Below are 18,435 nucleotides of genomic sequence, written 5' to 3'. Positions count from 1 at the left end.
TTTCTTTCTTTCAAGTTTTCTTATACAGAATGACTAATATGGTAACGTTTTACATAATTGCACCTGTCAACCCTCTATCTGCTTGATTACCACTTCAGGAAGGTGTGAGGGGAGGGAGGCAAGGGTGATAACATTTGGAAATCAAAACTTTAAATAAAAATGTTTATTATTTTAAAAGAAGGATCTTTCCCCCCTCATCTTGCCTATTGCTTCATCCTTGCCACTTGTCTTCTCAAGAGGGAGAACTGAAAGCCAGGACCCACAGCTGCAAGCCGCTTCAGTTCTTTCATCCTCCCTTTCCACATCTATAAATTGGGATCAGATTAGAATTAAAAGTAGGGCATTATAGTGGATAGAGATGCATTCCCTGTGGCAGCTAAGTAGCACAGTGGATAAAGCACTGGACCTGAATTCAGGAGGACCAGAGTTCAAATCCAGCCTCAGACACTTGACACTTACTAGCTGTGTGACCCCGGTCAAGTCACTTAACCCTCATTGCCCCACAAAAAAAAGGAGATGCATTCCCTTAAAGTCAAGAAGACCTGGGTTCAAATGCCAGCTCCCTAGTCACCTAACTTCTTAGTGCTTGAGGAAACTCTCTAAGATAAGGGTTCCTTACCTGGGGTTCACAGATCCCCTTATTGGCCATGGAGATATTGCAAGGATGTATGAACTTGGAGAGTGTAATAGAAATTAGATCTCTATTTTCAATGAACTGTAATACAAATGTATTATTTCCTTCTAGTATCAGAAAAAAACAAACATTTTTCTCAGAAGGCTTTAAGCAGACTGCCTGGAGTTAGGGGGAGGGGGGGTCAATGACCCAAACCAGTTAAAGGACCTCTGAACTAAGACTGGAAGTTGCAGAGAAGGTGCTGACTTGGGTGAGGGAAGATTGACTCCCATGGGAGTTACCTATGCATAGGATGTCCTCCCAGATTGGGTCTCTATCCCTGTCCCCTGACAGAATCCTCAAATCTGCATTTTGAAGAGAACTCCCACTTCTATTTAAATAAAATCTTCCTTTGAAATTTTCCCCCGAGTGGTCATCTGGGTTCCCTTTGAAGTTCTCTCTCCCTATGGCATCAAGTGGTTCCACATCTGGAGAGCTCCCATTCTTGGATTGAATGGACAGGTCCCTCTGCACCTTTTACATATTCCTCCTGCTTCTGCTTCTGGGGCTGAGTAAGACTAAGCTACATCCTCTCCTGACACACAGCCCTCTGTAATTGCAGGAAAGGCTCCTGTGGCCAAGACCAATACCTCTAGCGATTGCTTGTCCCACCATCTCTGTCAAGGGCAAGAGAAACACTCCAAAAACCTTGGAGCAGTTGAAGAAAAAAAATCATAACCCCCAGGCAAAAACAGGGCAGAACAAACACAGCTCTCCTCAGCCTAAACCCCCACCAAGCCCAAAGGCCTCCCCTCCTGAGCCTGATTCCAATCCTTTCATCTTCCACAGTCCTTACACCACACCACTATCCCACCCCTTGCAGTGCCAGCTGCAACCCTTAGTCAACTCATATCTCTACTCAATCTCAGTTTCCTTTTCTATAAAAAGGAGATAACAATCCTGGCACCAGCCCCTTTCCTGGTTGTTATGGGTGAAAGATTAAATGAGTGAGGAGACAAAGGCTCAGTCTTTCCAGCTTATCAATGTATTAAGCAAATTCTGGCAAGTGCCCAACAAACCAGGACCCTGCCCATTCTTAACCTTAGGGCTGCATCCCAAATGCAGGAGGAGACAAATTTTTATACATGAAAAATTATTAATCACATGGGGACAATTGATTACAAGGAAACAATAAAGGGGCAGCTAGTTGGCCCAGTGGATAAAGCACTGGCCCTGGATTCAGGAGGAACTGAGTTCAAATTCGGCCTCAGGCACTTGACATTTCCTAGCTTTGTGACCCTGGGCAAGTCACTTAACCCTCATTTCCCTGAAAAAAAAAATAAAAGGAAAGGAAACAATACAACCTTAGGTAATATGATTTCTATTTGGAAGAAAGATTAGAAACTTTCCAAGTTGGGAGGGGGGAGAATGAACAGGTACAATACCTTAAATTCTTATATATTTGATGCAGTTCTTTATATATTTTAGAAATAAGATCATCAGAAACAATGGCTCTAAGGAAAGAGATGTGTCTCCCCAAGTATCTTTATATAATCAACATAATGTGGAAACAATAACCAATTGATCAGTATGGGACCAGTTTTCAAAGGAGACACAGGGGTTACTTGAGATACATAATAGGAGGGAGACTCCATGTTCTGTCTTTGGATCTGACCAGGAGTCTGGTCATCCTAACCTGGGTCCTTAGTTTAGGGTCTCTAAGGAGCAGAGAGACATAGTCCAGCTTCCTAGTCATTCAGGGCTAGGTTAAAAGAATATAAGACTTTCTCCCAATTCCCACAACTAAAGAAAGTTTTCTCCCAAGAAAGAATTTGAAGGAGACCCATAATTGAATACAAAGGGAACTGGGCTAACTCCAGAACTGATTATCAAGATGCAGTCAGTGTGGTTCACTCCATTCCCATAATTAATCCTTTGGTGTTAAAATCCCCTCAACTTCCTCAATTTCCTCTTTTGAATGGTGGTAGAGTGGAAAAAACAGTGCATCCCTGGATAACTTACCTATAAATTAAATTCAGAAGCATTTTCATTAATTAATCATCAGAATGACCTTAGGTGATAGATCAAACTACTTAGTGGACTAGTTTTGAGAGGGTGGATTTATATTTCAAAAAGGTAACCAAGCAAACTCAAGCTCCAGGAAGCAGAAGGCCAAAGGAAAACAATGATCATCAATATTATCTGACATCATGTGTCCTTGCATGCTAGGGACCTACTCCCAATGTTCTTGTAATCAGCATATTTTGAGTCCCAGATGCCTCCTGTAGCCCTCTGGTGCCAGGGAAAGCCTTTTCTTGGACATTCTGGAAAAAGCTTTATTCTCAGGGCAGCTCTGAAGTTGGCTCTGCAATTCTGGTTCCAGATCACTTGTAGAAGCTTCCTAGATAATTCTGCTAAAATCTGTCAGTAACAAAACATCATACAATTTTGTACAGTCTCTAAAATTTACTTCTCCAATTCTAAAACTTCAGAGAATGTCAGTTTTTATATATCACCTGATGTTCTTTAACTAAATCCTGTACCTGATATCAGAGTCTTAAAAACAATCCATGAGGGTCTGACTTGTAAAAGGAGTTTTTCTGTATTTAAAAATGATCAAACAGATACTCTAGAAATAGGAAAATGGAGTGTTTTTTGGAGGGAAATAATTTGCAAATGTTAACTCCCTCTAGAAATAAGACTTGGTGCTATGGACTAATTGTGCCTGAGCTGGGGTAAAGCCTTCCAAGCTTCTATTGGTCTGTCCAGCCACAGGTGGACACACTATACCTTGCCTACAACATAGTGATGTCATTTTGGTCCTCTTAAAGAAGGAAAGACCATAGTCAACCAGGGCAAGAGATACTTGTGGAAGTCCAGAACCTTGAATTTGAGACCTCTGTCCCCCTTCCTGGGTCATGATTCCCATTTTACAGAAAAGGAAACTGAGGTTCAGTGTGGACCTGTGACAGCCCTGGGTCACACAGCTGGCAGGGCATTGTCTGGATTGTAACCCATGTTTCTTCTACCTTCTCCTTCCTCACAGGGTGAGACAGGGCAGCCCCAGGGGCCTTGGCAGGTCACTCTCCCTGCTCTGCTTAATAGGCCTCCCAGTCAGGGCTCTCTGCCTAGTCCTAGTCATCCATTCCCTCCAACAAGTGACCATATGCTCTGCCTGAAGCAGGCATTGGGTGACCTGTCCTGGGGCTTCCCAGCCTACCTAGGATGGCTGCTGGAGCCCCTCTAAGGCCTAATCTTCCTTTAGGACTCAATTTCTTCACACCTGAGCTCTGATGTCCCTGCCCATAGATTCACCTTCACTTGGGGTTCTAGCTACTTCTTTCTGCCTCTCTCAAATCTCTCCTTCTGCAGTATTTTTTTTTAGCATTTGGGGGTGAATATGGTGACAGAGTCCAGACACTGGCCAAGGGAATATGGGCAGGAGAGCTCTGAGGAGATGCTCAACTCCCATGGGTACATCACCCCATGGACAGAGACACAGGAATTAAAATTTATCTAGTTCCAAGTTCTTGGGGTTTGCTTGAAGAAGAGGGGAGCTAGGTACACTTAGTGGGTTCATTTTGACCCCTCCTGAGGAATCCTAAAACGTTAATAAATAAGATAATATATAAACCTTTACTGAGGCAGGGTATGAGCTAATCAGCAGTTCTTGGGGAAAAGATTTTAGGATCCCACCATGTCCATCACATCACTTGTGGAGCATAATCCTCATTCCACTTAAAATCTGGGCAGGACCGACGTAGCTCCTGAAATTGGTACATACTCCCCTTGGCCGCTAGAACCTGAACTTAATGATTTCCAGCCTTCTGATTGGTCCCTTAGGAGATAGGATTCAATGACCCACACTCAATGATATTCCAGAAGTTTGAATTAGGCTGATTGGCTCATTGGATCCAGGACCCCCAGCTCCACCCACTGAAAGGTGTATGTGTATGGGAGAGGGGAATCCCCTGAACCAGGCAGAGCAAGGAGTTTTGGAACAATTTGCACTGAGTATTCTGAGAAAGAGCCCTTTAGGATCATAGATTCTGGGCTCAAAGGGACCTCAGAAATCCTTTAACAACCATATATTGTTCACTTAATAGTATTTTGTTTTTTCCCAGTTACATGTAAAGATAGTTTTCAACATTTTTTAAAGAATTTGCGTTCCAGTTTTTCTCCCTTCTTTCCTCACCCTCAAGAGAGCAAGACATGTGATATAGGTTATACATGTACAATCATATTAAAATATTTCCACATTAGTCATGTTGTGAAAGAAGAATCAGAACAAAAGGGAAAAACCAGGATAAAAAAATTTTTTTAAAAAGGGAAAATTGCATCTAAAATAGAGAAAGTGAGGAGAAAGAAGGGAAGTTATGGCAGCATTGACCAAGTCTGAGCTGAGAGAGGGGGAAAGTCGGGGCTGATCCTATGGGTGATGGTGGAGGTGATACAGCCATTAGGGAAAGGATACCCACTGGAGGGAAACAGGAGGTCTTGGGGGAAGAGGACACCTAGCCTAACCTAAAGGGAGAAGGGATAACTAACTACTATCAGGGAGCTGGAACCCAGGTCCTGACCTGCTGATTCCAGAAGATGGAGAATCATTTTGTGCCTATTTGTCTGCGTGTGTGTGTGTGTGTGTGTGTGTGTGTGTGTGTGTGTGTGAGAGAGAGAGAGAGAGAGAGAGAGAGAGAGAGAGAGAGAGAGACAGGCAGACAGACAGATAGACAGACAGAAAGAGAGAGCCAGAGAGCCAGAGTCTGTCTGTGTCTGTGCAGTGGTGGAATTGCTGGGAGAAAAACATTCAACCTGTATCAGGACATGGAGACTGGGGAAGAGGTCTCCTCATGACCACAGGGGGAAAGAGAACAGGGGAGAAAAAATGGGAATAAGATGGCAGGTCATCCTCTTGGCTGCCCTGCCTCTGGTCAGGTAGTCTCCGGCCTCTAGCTTTGGTATCAAGTCTTCCATACTTTCCATGTAGTAAGCTGGTCCCTTCCACCCTGTCTATCAGTGGTGGGCTCTGCTCAGGGAGACTGAGTCAATTTGCACTGAGTGCATTTTATGGCCTAAGGCCATCATCTGACCCAAGAAACCAGGCTCAGAAAGGTCCTCAGGTCTACCCTCAGCCACACAGACAACACCTGGCACAGGTTACCAGAAGCCTGGGCTCCTGACAGTCTGGGGAAGCCCACGGACCCCTTCTCATAATCACTTGGTGCTGTTGTCTTTCTCCCCCCCCCCAGTTTTGCAGGTTTTATTATTTTATTTTTAACTTTCTTTTAAAAATTTTGATTTCCAAATTATTCCCCTCCCTCTCACCTTTCCTCTGACTATTAAGAAGGCAAACAAGGTAATATGAATTAGAATAATTTTTACATACATATATACATAGACACAGACACAGACACAGAAAGACACACAGACATATATGTATTGTGTATATATATATATATATATATATATATATATATATATATATATATATATATATATATATATATATATATGAGACTGAGGAATGCTGGGGAAATCAGAAGGTAGTGACTCTTGAGGTCACAATTTTTCCATCTAAAAATTACTCATAGACCATAGGTGGAGAATCCCTGTGCTAAGAGAGTCACCAAATGGACCATGGAGGTGAAGGGACTTGGCCAGGTTCACTCAGCCATTCTTCCCAACCCTAAACCCAGCCCTCTGTCACCCAGCCCAGCATAACTGAAAATGTCAGCTGCTATAATCACCAGCACTTTTATTATTAATAAGAGGCTTCCAACAGTCAAGAATGGTTTGAAGCCAGCTTGATTGGAGGACTCCTTCAAAGACGACCTTTCCATCCTTCAAGTCACCAAGAACTTCAAAGAAGTTGATTTCAGTTAAGTTAAAGAAATTGGGAAAATTTGATTGAAAGCCATCAGGTAGCCTCATGGTAAAGTGCCTCCCATCAAAGGTGATGCAAACCTGAATAGGGAGAGGGCAGAAGGAGATGAACACAGAACCCTAGGCTTGCATACAAGAAGATCGATGTATCTGGATTCAGATTCCACCCAAGACAGTCACTACAAGACACTGTGTGACCTGGGGCAAATCATATCTTCATTCTGAGTCTCAGTTTCCCCCTTTGTAAAACCAGGAGATCAGACTAGATCTCACCTGAGGTTCTCTCCAGCTTTCAATCTGAGGTCCTATTCTGTGTCATGGGATACCCCCAAAGTCTTCTCTTATCCTATTGGGACCTTGGCCTTTCACAACTCCCTCCCTTTTCCCTCAACCTCTCCCCAACTCAAGGGCTGCTGGGCTTCTTGGGTATGACCTTTGGAAAGTCACTGAGGCCTTTCCTCTATAGCTTTTTATTTTTTCCCCATGAGAATTTCCTTCCAGAACTCTTCTGTCAAATGCCAAGGGTGGATGAGATCATCTCTTGGATCCTTCCCAGGTGGAACAGCCCATGCTCTGATTCTGGGGTCTTACTTCCACTCTGCTCCCTGTCACAAAGGGGAAGTGAGTCTCTTTTTGTTCATTGCCGAAAAAGCCTTCCAGCCTTGTGCTGTAGATGACTTCTTCGTTGTCATCACCATAGTTGAATCGTACATGCATGTGCAGGCCCAGGTTAATGTGGTCCTTTCCCAGGTTCAATTTTAATCTGGGAATAGAGAACACATCTCCATCATTAGCATAGGTCCCTGAGCCTTGGAAAACCCCTATTCAGAGAATCCCAAAGCTAGAAGACTCCCAAAAGGAGTCTCACCCTATCCTGACCTGATGCTCCATGGTTTCTCTTATGCAGTACTCCTCCTACCTCCACCCAGTCCATCAAGAAACCATCTGACATGTCTAGAGACAGGGAGATCACTACTTTGCTAAACTGTCCATTCTAGCTACTGGATATCTCCTGTTGGGAAGTTTTTCCTGATGCTGGGTCCTAGCTCTGCCATCTGGGGCTGAAGCAAAACCAGTTTGGAGCTTCCAATCAAGGGTCAAGTGCAAGCAGGTATGTATAGGATTCAGCTTTCATCTAGAGTTCAATTTAGTCTCCTATCTTCCACTTACTCCTTGGCGTCACCCGGTATGTCTCCGACTACTTTTATGGTCACTCCGGGTTGGAGGTGCAAATTAGAGGCAGCCACTTCCTGAGGAGATCAAGTACAGGAAGGTTAGTGCTGGCTGGGACCTGAGGGGATGCAGAGCACCAGTGCGGGTGTGTGTGTGTGTGGGGTGGGGTTGCCACCTTTCAAGAAGGTCCTAGGAAAGTAGACTCTCCTCCAGGCTAGTTTGAATGGGGAACAAGGGGGGGATCAAGGGTCACCTTGGCAGAAACTCTAAGGTTAAAAGGGACGTAGCTTCTCCTGTCGTTATTTTTGGAGAAGCTTAAGGTGCAACAGATGTGGGGTCCCTTCTGGTTCTAAATCGATGGAGTATCGATGGGTGGTGGGGGTAAGAGGAATCTTATGACCTGCTTTCCTGCAGAATAGGCAAGATTTGTATTTGCCAGGGTAACGAGATCTCATTTTTAAGGGTGTGGGGGTCGAATTAGGAAGGACCTGATAATTCACTCGCCCCCTGCCCTACTCCTTGGCCCATCTCCCTTTCCAGTGGAGCCTCCTCCTCCTGCATTCTGTCTGTACCATCAGGCTGAGTTGAATTACTTGTGTAAGAGTCATTCATTCCAGAGAGTTTAAACTTCTGGTAGAAGATTCATCTCTGCCCATCTCGGTCCCCTCCCTTCCCTCCAAGCACCAACCCCAGAGCATCGCCCGCCCCGGGAAATTCAGCCTATACGTGGACGAGTGCGCCCCCCGCCTCTCCCCTGGCGCACTCACCTGAGGCATAGCGGACGGTGAGAAATGATCCTGCGAGTCTCCTGGCAGCGCTGGGCGCCCGAAGGACAACGTCCAACTCCACCCCAGAGATGGTAACTCGGGGAAGCGTCGGACCCTACAAATACATGGTCCAGTTCTGGCTTCCGCTGAGTGGTCCGCTACCTCTAAGAGGCCTCTCCCCCGCCCTTCCTCTCTCCCCGACCCTTTACCCGCCCCCCCTTATTCCTTCCCCCCCCCCCCCCCGCTCCCGCCGGCCGCCCTCGGGCACATTTCCTGGAGATAGAGCAGAAAAGGGGCCGGGCAGACGGAATTTTTGAAGTTTTTCTTAGAAGGTCAGCCAATTGATGTGCAGGCAAGCCTTTGGTCACATCGCCTCCACGTCAAGTTGACTCTTTTTCGAGGCTTTCCCCCCAAAGATTCTCAAACTGCGTCGCGAATCCCTAGGGTATCGCACAACTGAATATGAGGGTCGAAAAATTTGGCAACAGTAATAGGTTATGTATACCTATTTCATATACCTATATAACCGGGGTCTCCTAAAAATGCCTTGGGCAAAAAGGGTCGCGAGTGGGAAAAGTTTAAGAAACCCTGATATCAAAACCTCCAAAAGTGTTGCTTGGGAGATGGGGTTGGGGACAATGTTCGAGAGAATGGGGAGCGAATGGAAAATTACTTTTGGAATGAACAGGAATCTGATGGGGATGGTGGTGACATTCAGGGTGGGTTATGCTCTGATCTGGGTGAGAGTGAGCCCATTGGCCTTCAAAGTGTCCATCTGAAGTGGGAAATGCTAGTCAGAGGATGTCATAGCTTGGAGGGACCTAAGTAACCATCTGGTGTCTTAACCAATGGGAAAGCTGAGACCGTGGGGTCAGTGGGGCAGTGATGCTCTGAGCCAGGATTTGTTCCCAGGTTTTCTGACCCCCAAAGCAGAACTCTTTCCACCATAACACAGGGTTAAATATTCATGTTTTATAAATAGGGAAAGTGAGATTCAGGGATGAGAGTAACTTATCTAAGATCATGGTTTACTGAGTTTGACATGGTTCATTCAAGAATGATGTGGGTGGGAGAAGGAAATGGAGTCAGCTTGGTCTCCATTTGGAATGAGGGCTCAGTGAGTCTCTCCAGTGTCTTTGGACATGTCCCCCTGCATCTGTGGGTGTCTCCAACCTTACTTAAACCCTGTGGAGGTTCCCCCTTTAATTATGAGGAAAGCCTGGTGAGGTGCCCAAGGCTGAGCCTGTGGTTTTCTGACCTGCTGTCATTCTCTGCCATCTCTGTACTATGAGGCCTCAGGGAGGCAGGCTGAGGTTGTTCAGAAAGTCCTGCCATACCAGCTCCAGGCACCCTGAGCCTCTTTCCACCCAGCACTGGGCATGCAGCTCATTCCTCTCTCTGACAATAGGCCTGGCCTAGCCTGAGTGGTCCACAAATGTGTGTAGACTGATCAGCCCCTTCTGCTGTAGGGGGATTGGATGTGGTTAGTGAGACTAGCTGGTGGCAGGACCAGAGCTGCTCACCCCCAGGTCCAAGTCCAGATCCAGGCTTGGTTAGCCCATCTCTGGGCATGTACAGTGGAGGGTCTTGGCCTCTCTTTCTGAGGACATACAGCATCCTTTGGCCATTGCCTGTGGGTGCTGAGCCAGAAGCAGTTAGGATACAGAATGTCTGAGAGCTGATCTCTTGCTTTCTTCCATGCCTGGTGGGAAGAAATACTGGGATTTATCATTTTTCAGAAGATGAAAGGAGACATCATAGGCTCACAGTAGGGACCTGTGAGGGCCAAAATTTGATATACGGAGCATTATTTGGGTGACGCCTTAATATTGGGGGTCCCGAAAATATGAGGGAGCTTTTAGGTTCACCCTCCTCTTTAAAGTGCCCTTTTTAGATATTTCTCCCAGTCCAATAAAAAAGGACCCTCTAAGCTTTAGTTCACAAAAGGATCAGATTTTATTACTTGGGAATTAATTAAACAACAAAGGTGAAACTAATAAAAATCAAAGATAAGGAAATAGGAAAATAGAAATATAGATAAATACTCTTAACTCTAAACTTAACCTATTTAATCCTCAGACCATTTCCAATTAAGCTAGTTCAAAGAAATTTAAGGTCTTCCGTGATTAACTCACCAGACCTGGACAGTCTACATTTGCTCGCGCCACCAGAACAGCAGTCCCCTGAGACAGAACTCGTGCCACCACCAGCAGGGGAGAAGACCGAGAGCCCGAGTTCCAGAAGACGCCTAGGGTTCAGGAAGCAGCCTCCGCCTCCCTTCAGGGAGCGTTCAATCTTTCCTCCCCCCAAAGGGGAGGTCCTTCAAAAACTGCCTATGGAGAGTTCTCCTTCTGAGCTCAGTAGCATACATAACCTCAGGGTGGGCCAGGTGTGGCCCTTCCCAAATGAGTCAGCTAAAAATTGCAATATTAATCTTTACCACAAATAATTTTTACCACAGACCTCATAGGCCAACTAGTACAACTTCCCCACATTACACAGGAGGAAACTGAGGCAGGGAGAATAACTTCCCCCTATAGGAGCCTAGGTGTATTGAGCTGGAAGGACCTTGGAGGCAAAGCTCTTCACTTTTTTTTTTTAATAGAATTTTATTTTCCAAAATATATGTAAAAACAAATTTTAACATCAATTTTTAAAAAAAATTGTTCCAACTTCTCTTCTTCCTCTATTCCCACCCCCCACCCACTAGAACTCAAGCATTTCAAAAGAAATTATACATGAGTAGTCATGGAAAACATTCCCACATTAGATAGGTTGTGAGAAAAAACAGTCAAAAAACTCCCAAAACTTCAGACTGAGGAATTGTCAAAGAGAAAAAACATTTTTTTTAAAAATGTGTTTCTAGGGGCAGCTAGGTGGGTTATATTGGATCATTGCCTTGCTGAAAACAACCACATGCTTCCCAGCAGATCATCTCCCACTATTGCTGTTATTTTGTATACAGTGCATTTCACTCTGCTTCAGTTCATGTAGGTCTTTCCAGGTTTTTCTAATAGTATCCTGTTCATCATAACCTAAATAAAGTACCTTAAACTTGACAAAGAATTTTCTTCATATTAGCCCAGCAAAGTCATCATAACAATTTCCCTCCATCCTATTCCCTTCCCATGATATTTACTCTATTTTCTATCTTCTTTTAAACTATTCCTCCTCAAAAGTATTTTACTTCTGACTGTCCCCTCCCCTACTCTGCACTCCCTTTTTTTCACCCTTCCTTCCTTATCCTCTTCCCCTCATACTTTCCTATAAGGTTAAATAGATTACTCCTCCCAACTGGGTGTGAATGTTATTCCCTCCATGAAAGCTCTTCACTTTATCCCAGAGGAAACTGAGCCCCAGGGACTTCTCTAAGGTCATCTGGGCAGTGAGCATCAGAGGTCAAATGCAAACCCAAAATTTCTGACCCCAGAGCCAGTGAATTTATTCCACTCTATTCCCATCCCAGCTGCAGATCTCTCTCAGCTTCCTTAGGCTGATCCTCCAATGGACCCAGGGCTTCACTGGTTTGTATTTGGCATCCTTCCATGGGAGGTGTGTGTGTGGGGGGGTTGTCCACAGTCTGTGGTCTGGTCCTCGCCCTTCACTAAGATTCAGAGCTTCCCCTGCAATTACTCCTATGGGAAAGCCCTTCATCAATGTCTAGGCCACAGCGTCTGAAATTGTAGGTCTCTACCTCATATGGAGTCAGGTATTTGAATGCGGGGTTTTCTGAAAAATTTGACAGTAAATGTTTGATTTGTAAACCCAATTTATATACCTATATGCTTGGGGTTGTGTAAAAACTTCTCAGGCCAAATGGGGTCCAGAGTGGAAAAAGTGTAAGAAGTCCTGGATTAGGCTTCTAACTGCTTGTCCCCATGTTGTGTGTGATGGCCTAGGCTACTGACAATGTGGGGGAGCCTAAGGGCCCCTTCTTAGAATCATGTGGGGCTCTTGTCATTCTTTTTTTTCTTTCATTTTTGTGAAGGTTTTGAAAATTATTATTTTTTTTTTGCAGGGTAATGGGGGTTAAGTGACTTGCCCAGGGTTACACAGATAGTAAGCGTCAAGTGTCTTAGGTCTGATTTGAACTCAGGTTCTCCTGAATCCAGGGCCAGTGCTTTATCCACTGTGCCACCTGGCTGCCCCCAAAATTTATTTTCAATGTACTTTCTTTTTTCTTCTTCTTCTTCTTCTTCTTCTTTTTTTTTTTTTGCAGGGCAATGAGGGTTAAGTTACTTGTCCAGGGTCACACAGCTAGTAAGTGTGTCAAATGTCTGAGGCCGGACTTGAACTCAGGTCCTCCTGAATCCAGGGCTGGTGCTTTATCCACTTCGCCACCTAGCCACCCCAAGTTAGTGACTTCTTGATGGCAATTTTTCACATCTGAAAATTACCTTCCCACATGAGGTGGAGAATCCCTGTCCTAGAGAGTCCCCAAAGGGCCACTGAAGTGAAGGGACTTGTCTAGGGTCACTCAGCCATCCTTCCCAAACCCAAACTGAGCCTTCTAGCCTCCAGACCAGAATAACAGAGTGTCAGCTGCTATCATCATCAGCATTTTTATTAGTAATGAGAGACTCCTAAGGGGCCAGAATGGTCTGAACCAGTCTTGATTGGAGGGCTCACTGGAAGTCCAGGGAGGTGATTCTGATGTCACCATAAACTGCCAAGTAGTCGATCATTGTTGTCTCATTGTGATTTGGGAAACCCAGAAGAAAGCCATCCTGCAGCGTTACTGTACAGAACTTGCCTTTAAAGTGTATGTAAAACTGAAAGGGGAGAGGGCATAAGGAGCTGAATACAGAACCCTGGGCTCTGTAAGACAGGAAGACCTGGGTTCAAATTCCATCTCAAGACACTCACTACAACACACTGTGTGACCTGGGGCAGATCATATCTTCATTTTGAGCCTCCATTTACCACTCTGTAAAATGGGGGGGGGTAGCCAAGATGGTGATAGAGGTTCTCTCCAGCTTGCAATCTGGCATCCTATGCTGTGTCCCAGGACACCCCAGAGTCTCCTCTCATCCTACTGGGACCATGGCCCTTCACAGCATCCTCCCTTCCTCGCCCCACCTGAGCTTAAGGGATGCTGGGCCTCTTGGGAATGGAAAAGCTCCTGACTCCTTTCTCCTCCAGCTTTTCATCTTTTCCCCAACAGAGTTTACTTCCAGGACTCTTGTGTCTAATGCAAGGGAGTGGATGAGATCCCTTGTGTCCTTCCCAGGAGGAATATGACATGCTCTGATTCTGGACTCTTACCTCCACAGAAGCCCCATGTGTGAAGGGGAAGTATGGCTCCTTTTTTTCTATACCCCAATGGCCATTATCCATGCTGTTGCAGACAATCATGTTTCTTTCAGAAAAAAGGTTGAATCGAGGGCTGAAGTACAGGGCAAGGTTCTTCTCATCTTTGCCCATCTCTATACTAAATCTGGGAAATGAGAACCAGTCTTCATCTTTGTCATGGGTTCCAGAGCCTTGGGACACACAGAGAATCCCTGAGATAGAAGATCCCCACAGGGACTCTCACCTAATCCTGACCTGAAGCCCCATGGCTTCTCTTCTACAGCACCCCCACCCTGTCTAACAAATGACCATTGTACACATTTGACTACCTCCAGAAACAGGCAACTCACTACTTATCCAAATGGTCCCTTCCAGCTACTGGGAAGATTCTATGGGGAACTTTTTCCTTATATGGAGTCCTAGATCTGCCATCTGGGGTTGATGCAAAAACAGGTCTGGTGCTTCTAATCAGGGGTCAACTGCAAGCAGTGGGTGAAAGGCTTCAGCTCTCACCCAAGGTTCAATTGTGTCCCAGCCATCCCATGTCCCACTTACTTCTTGACATAAGATGATAGGACTCCCACTAGTTTTATACGTGTTCCAGGTTTCATTCCCAAGTTTTTGCAAACCATTGGCTGAAGAGAGCAAGCACAAGAAGGTTAGGGCTGCCTAGGAGCTGAGAACACCCAGATCTTCTCGTTGGGCAGGGGTCACCTACCAGGAAGGTTCTGGGAAAGTAGACTTTCCTCAGGCTAGGTAGTGTTGAAGTGGAAGTCAGTACCAAGTTTGGTGACCTTGGGGAAACCTCTGTTAAATGAGGAACTAGTCTAAATGATAGATCCAGTCAATTCTTCATTTTCCAGATGAGGAAACTGAGGCTCAAAGAAGCAAGAAGTTGGGGGCAGCTAGGTGGCACAGTGGATAAAGCAGCAGCCCTGGATTCAGGAGTACCTGAGTTCAAATCCGGCCTCAGACACTTGACACTTACTAGCTGTGTGACCCTGGGCAAGTCACTTAACCCTCATTGCCCAGCAAAAAAAAAAAAAAAAAAAAGAAGCAAGAAGTGACCTGTCCCAGGTCACACATGTAGGCAACAGAATCAGAACTAGAAACCAAGTTTGTCTTGGATTCCAAGCCCACACTCTCTCTGTCCCAATGGCTACCCCATATCATCTGAAGCTGACTTCATATGTATCCTGGCACTTGGTCTAGGATGAAGGAGGAAGGGAGGACAGAGGTTCTACCCCAAGTGTAGGTGATAGCCTATAGCTCAATGGGGAAATGCCTTGGTAGCTAATTCAGCCTCACCTTGCCTCCCCCATCCCTTCCTCTACTGTCCTTCCCTCTTCCTTTTCCCAGAGCTGCCCTCATTTCATTTAGCTGACAAAAAATCCTTTCCAGGAGAGTTCTTGGGAAAAGCTTTGCCCATTCTCCAGAGTCAAGTCTTGGTTCCAATCCAGGGCAGGAGCCAGCCAGGCCAAGGAGAAGGGGAGTTGGCAAGTGAGGGAGAGGTCCAGAAAGAATTGGGAATCAAGGATGACCTTTGGAGCAACACTAAGGGAAAGAATCTTGGCTTCTCCTGCCCCAGGACCCCCCTCCCCAAACCCGGAGGGGTGTATAAGAGTAAGGGAACCAAGGCAGCAGAGCTTTGTAGTACTTTCCTGTTCTTAATCAAAGGAGAAGTAAATTGGGGGGAGGGGGAGGGGGAATCTTATGAGCTGGTTTCCTAGAGAAGAGGGAAGTAGTGTGTTTGTGAAGTCAATTAGGTTTTAATTTAAAAATCATTTATTTATTTATCTCTTTCTTTCTTTTTTGCAGGGCAATGAGGGTTACGTGACTTGCCCAGGGTCACATAGGTAGTAAGTGTCAAGTGTGTGAGGCCAAATTTGAACTCAGGTCCTCATGAATCCATGGCCAGTGCTTTATCCACTGTGCCACCTAGCTGCCCCCAGGTATTAATTTTAAAGGTGTGGTAGGGGGCTCCGACTAGGGAAGGACCCTATGGTCACTTGCTCCACTGCCCTGCCCCTCCTGCCATCTCCAGCCTCCTCCTTTTCCAATGGAGCCTCCTCAGCCTGGCCTCTTTCTGTGCAATCAGGCAGGGTTAGACAGTCATTCATCCAAGAATGTCTAATCCTCAGCAGAAGATTCATCTCTACTCCCACTCCCGGTCCCTACCACCCGGATCCTTTCGCTTCCGTCTGCATTCAAGGAAGGGCATTCCCCCACATCCTACCCACACACCCCCACCCACACACAGATGTAGCCCGTCAGAGTCGGGGTACACCCTGCCCCTAACTCATGCGAAGCCCCACTTCCCCCTTGCTCCCCTCTCCCCAAGACCTCTCCGAATTTACCGGTTTGTCGAAGACAAGTTGCAAGGGGGAGGGCATGGAAAGGGCAGCTATTACCAGGGTTGGGGAGGGGACAGTGAGGGGTTGGTTAGAGGAGAAGAGGAAGGATCCCAGAGTATGGGGGGGGCGGGGTAGATCCGGACTATTTCCCAGCTCCCACTTTTGGACCCTCAGCCTATGCCCAGGATAACACTCCCCTCAGCCTATACCTTGGCCATGACGGAGGATAAGAAATGCTCCTGAGATTCTCCTGGCTAAGCTGGGACCCCGGAGGATAACGTCCAACTCCAACCAGAGACAGTAAGTCAGGGAGCTGTAGGGCCCTTCAAATAGGCGGCCGGGCGCAGGGCTTCCTCAGAGTCCACACCCCGACACACCCCCAGTGCTCCCCTCTGGCACATTTCGCCAATCCAGGGCACAAAAGGGAAGGGAGCACAGATCAGGCGCTGGGCTGGCGGAATTGTTGAAGTATTGCTTAGGACATCAGCCAATCAAGGAGGAGACAAGCCTTTGGTCACAACCCCTCAGCATCCAACTCCATCCTTTTCTAGCTTTTCCCGCAACAGCCAACCCCGCACAAGTGTCCTTTGAGCGATGGGATTAGGGCGAGTGTTAGAGATTGGTGGGGGCACCTCGGTGATGTAGTGGATAAAGCACCGGCCCTGAATTCGGGAGGACCTGAGTTCAAATCTGGCCTCAGACACTTGACACTTACTAGCTGTGTGACCCTGGGAAACTCATTTAGCCCTCATTGTTCTGTAATAATAATACTAATATTAATAATAATAATAGAGATTACTGGGGTCAATGGAAAACTACTTTTAGAATGAACTGGAATCTGATACTGTAGGAAAGGGACTGGGGCCAGCTGGGGGGAAGGCCATGCTGGTCGGCATGACCGGCAGCCCCCTGGCCTCCAAAGAGTCCATCTGAAGGGGGGAATGCTAATTAGAGGATGTCATATCGTGGAAGCACCTAAGAAGCCATTTGGTTTCTTAACCAAACTGAGACCCTGGGGTCAGGTGGGCATCGAGGAGCTGAGCCAGGACTTGTACCCAGGTCCTTTGACCCCAAGTCCACTGCTCTTCCCATCAGGTTCCAGAATAGGGGCCCCAGAGAAGCCTGTGTTTTTGTGGCCTGCTGTCAGGAAGCCCTCTGCTGTGTCTGCATCATGAAGCTGGAGGGAGGCAGGCTGAGGTTCCTTGGAAAGGGGAGCCCATGAAGTCTCCCCTTGTACCTCTACTTTCATTGGATCTCAGCGTCAGGGGAAGGGACTGAGGGCATCTAAGGGGAGGCTGTGTTCCAGGCATATCCCCTGGTGTCTGTGCCTGTCACTTCATCCAGTTTGGAGATTCCATTGAAGGAGGAGGGTGAGCATGGTGGACAGGCCACAGTGGTGACCAGAGAGGATGTCTCGGTCTGAGTCGGGTCCACCCCAGAATACTCCATGATACACTGGAACATGTAGGTTCTGGGTTTCCTCCCTCCCCCTCTACTGCCCAGTGCCCTGATGCCATCTTTTTTTTTGGTGGGGCAATGAGGGTTAAGTGACTTGCCCAGGGTCACACAGCTAGTAAGTGTCAAGTGTCTGAGACTGTATTTGAACTCAGGTCCTCCTGAATGCTTTATCCACTGCACCACCTAGCTTCCCCCCCCCCCCCCCCGCCCCCATGTTGTCTCCACTGCTGCAGTCAGGCTCCCGGTCCCTGTGGGGTGGAGATAACACAGGGAGGCTGAGCTGGGGATGGGACAGGAGAAATGGAAGTCTGACCCCCCCCCCCATATCTCATGTCACCCACCCATGTCAGGTTGATCCTGGAGATGCAGCATGGCCTCCTGACCTGAGAACTGCCCTTGAAGAAGACCTGGGACACAGACTGCCTGAGCCCCCTCTTCTGGGTCCCAGAGGGGATCGCCCTGCATCTGTAGAGGGAGCTCTCTCATTTGGGAACGCCTAGGGCCAGTTACTGTGCCTAATATACTCCTGAGAGGCAGTGTGGGGCAATGGATAGAGACCTGGCCTCCCCTCCTCCCTCTGATCAGGGCCTTGTGACCATGGGTCAGTCACTAACCTCTCAGTGCCCCCAGGCCCCTCTATTAGGAAAAGGAGCAAAGGTGCATTTTGGGGAAAGTGATCCTCAGAGTTCTGTGTGCCCTGTTGCCCCCTAGGTCAGGAGCTGCAAGAGTGTTCCCTAAAATTTTTTCTGGGTCCAATGGGACCCAGATTCAAATCCCACATCCCACACTTACTGGCCAAATGGTCCCTGAGGAAGTTACTGAACCTCCTGTCCTCCAGGCAGGGAAGCTGCTCACCTGCATTGGTAGAGGGAGGGGTTTTCTCATTCTGGAAGTG

The 18,435-nt window shown here is 46.8% G+C and overlaps 1 protein-coding gene across 1 annotated transcript in view; it reads right to left on the bottom strand.

The window, feature by feature from the left end:
- Positions 1–8,562, bottom strand: part of LOC122729059 (galectin-1-like) — a 34,571-nt gene extending 26,009 nt beyond the window's left edge. Inside the window, exon 1 of the mRNA XM_043967724.1 lies at positions 8,437–8,562. Within this exon, the coding sequence (XP_043823659.1) occupies positions 8,437–8,445 (9 nt within the window). The 5' untranslated portion in view covers positions 8,446–8,562. The remainder of the gene's footprint in view (positions 1–8,436) is intronic.
- Between the last annotated feature and the right edge of the window lie 9,873 nt (positions 8,563–18,435).

The sequence above is a fragment of the Dromiciops gliroides genome, chromosome 5, assembly GCF_019393635.1.
Source record: "Dromiciops gliroides isolate mDroGli1 chromosome 5, mDroGli1.pri, whole genome shotgun sequence".
In the NCBI taxonomy this organism is placed as follows: domain Eukaryota; kingdom Metazoa; phylum Chordata; class Mammalia; order Microbiotheria; family Microbiotheriidae; genus Dromiciops; species Dromiciops gliroides.
Note: the sequence above shows the minus strand (reverse complement) of the source record. Positions and strands in the feature narration are given on the sequence as shown.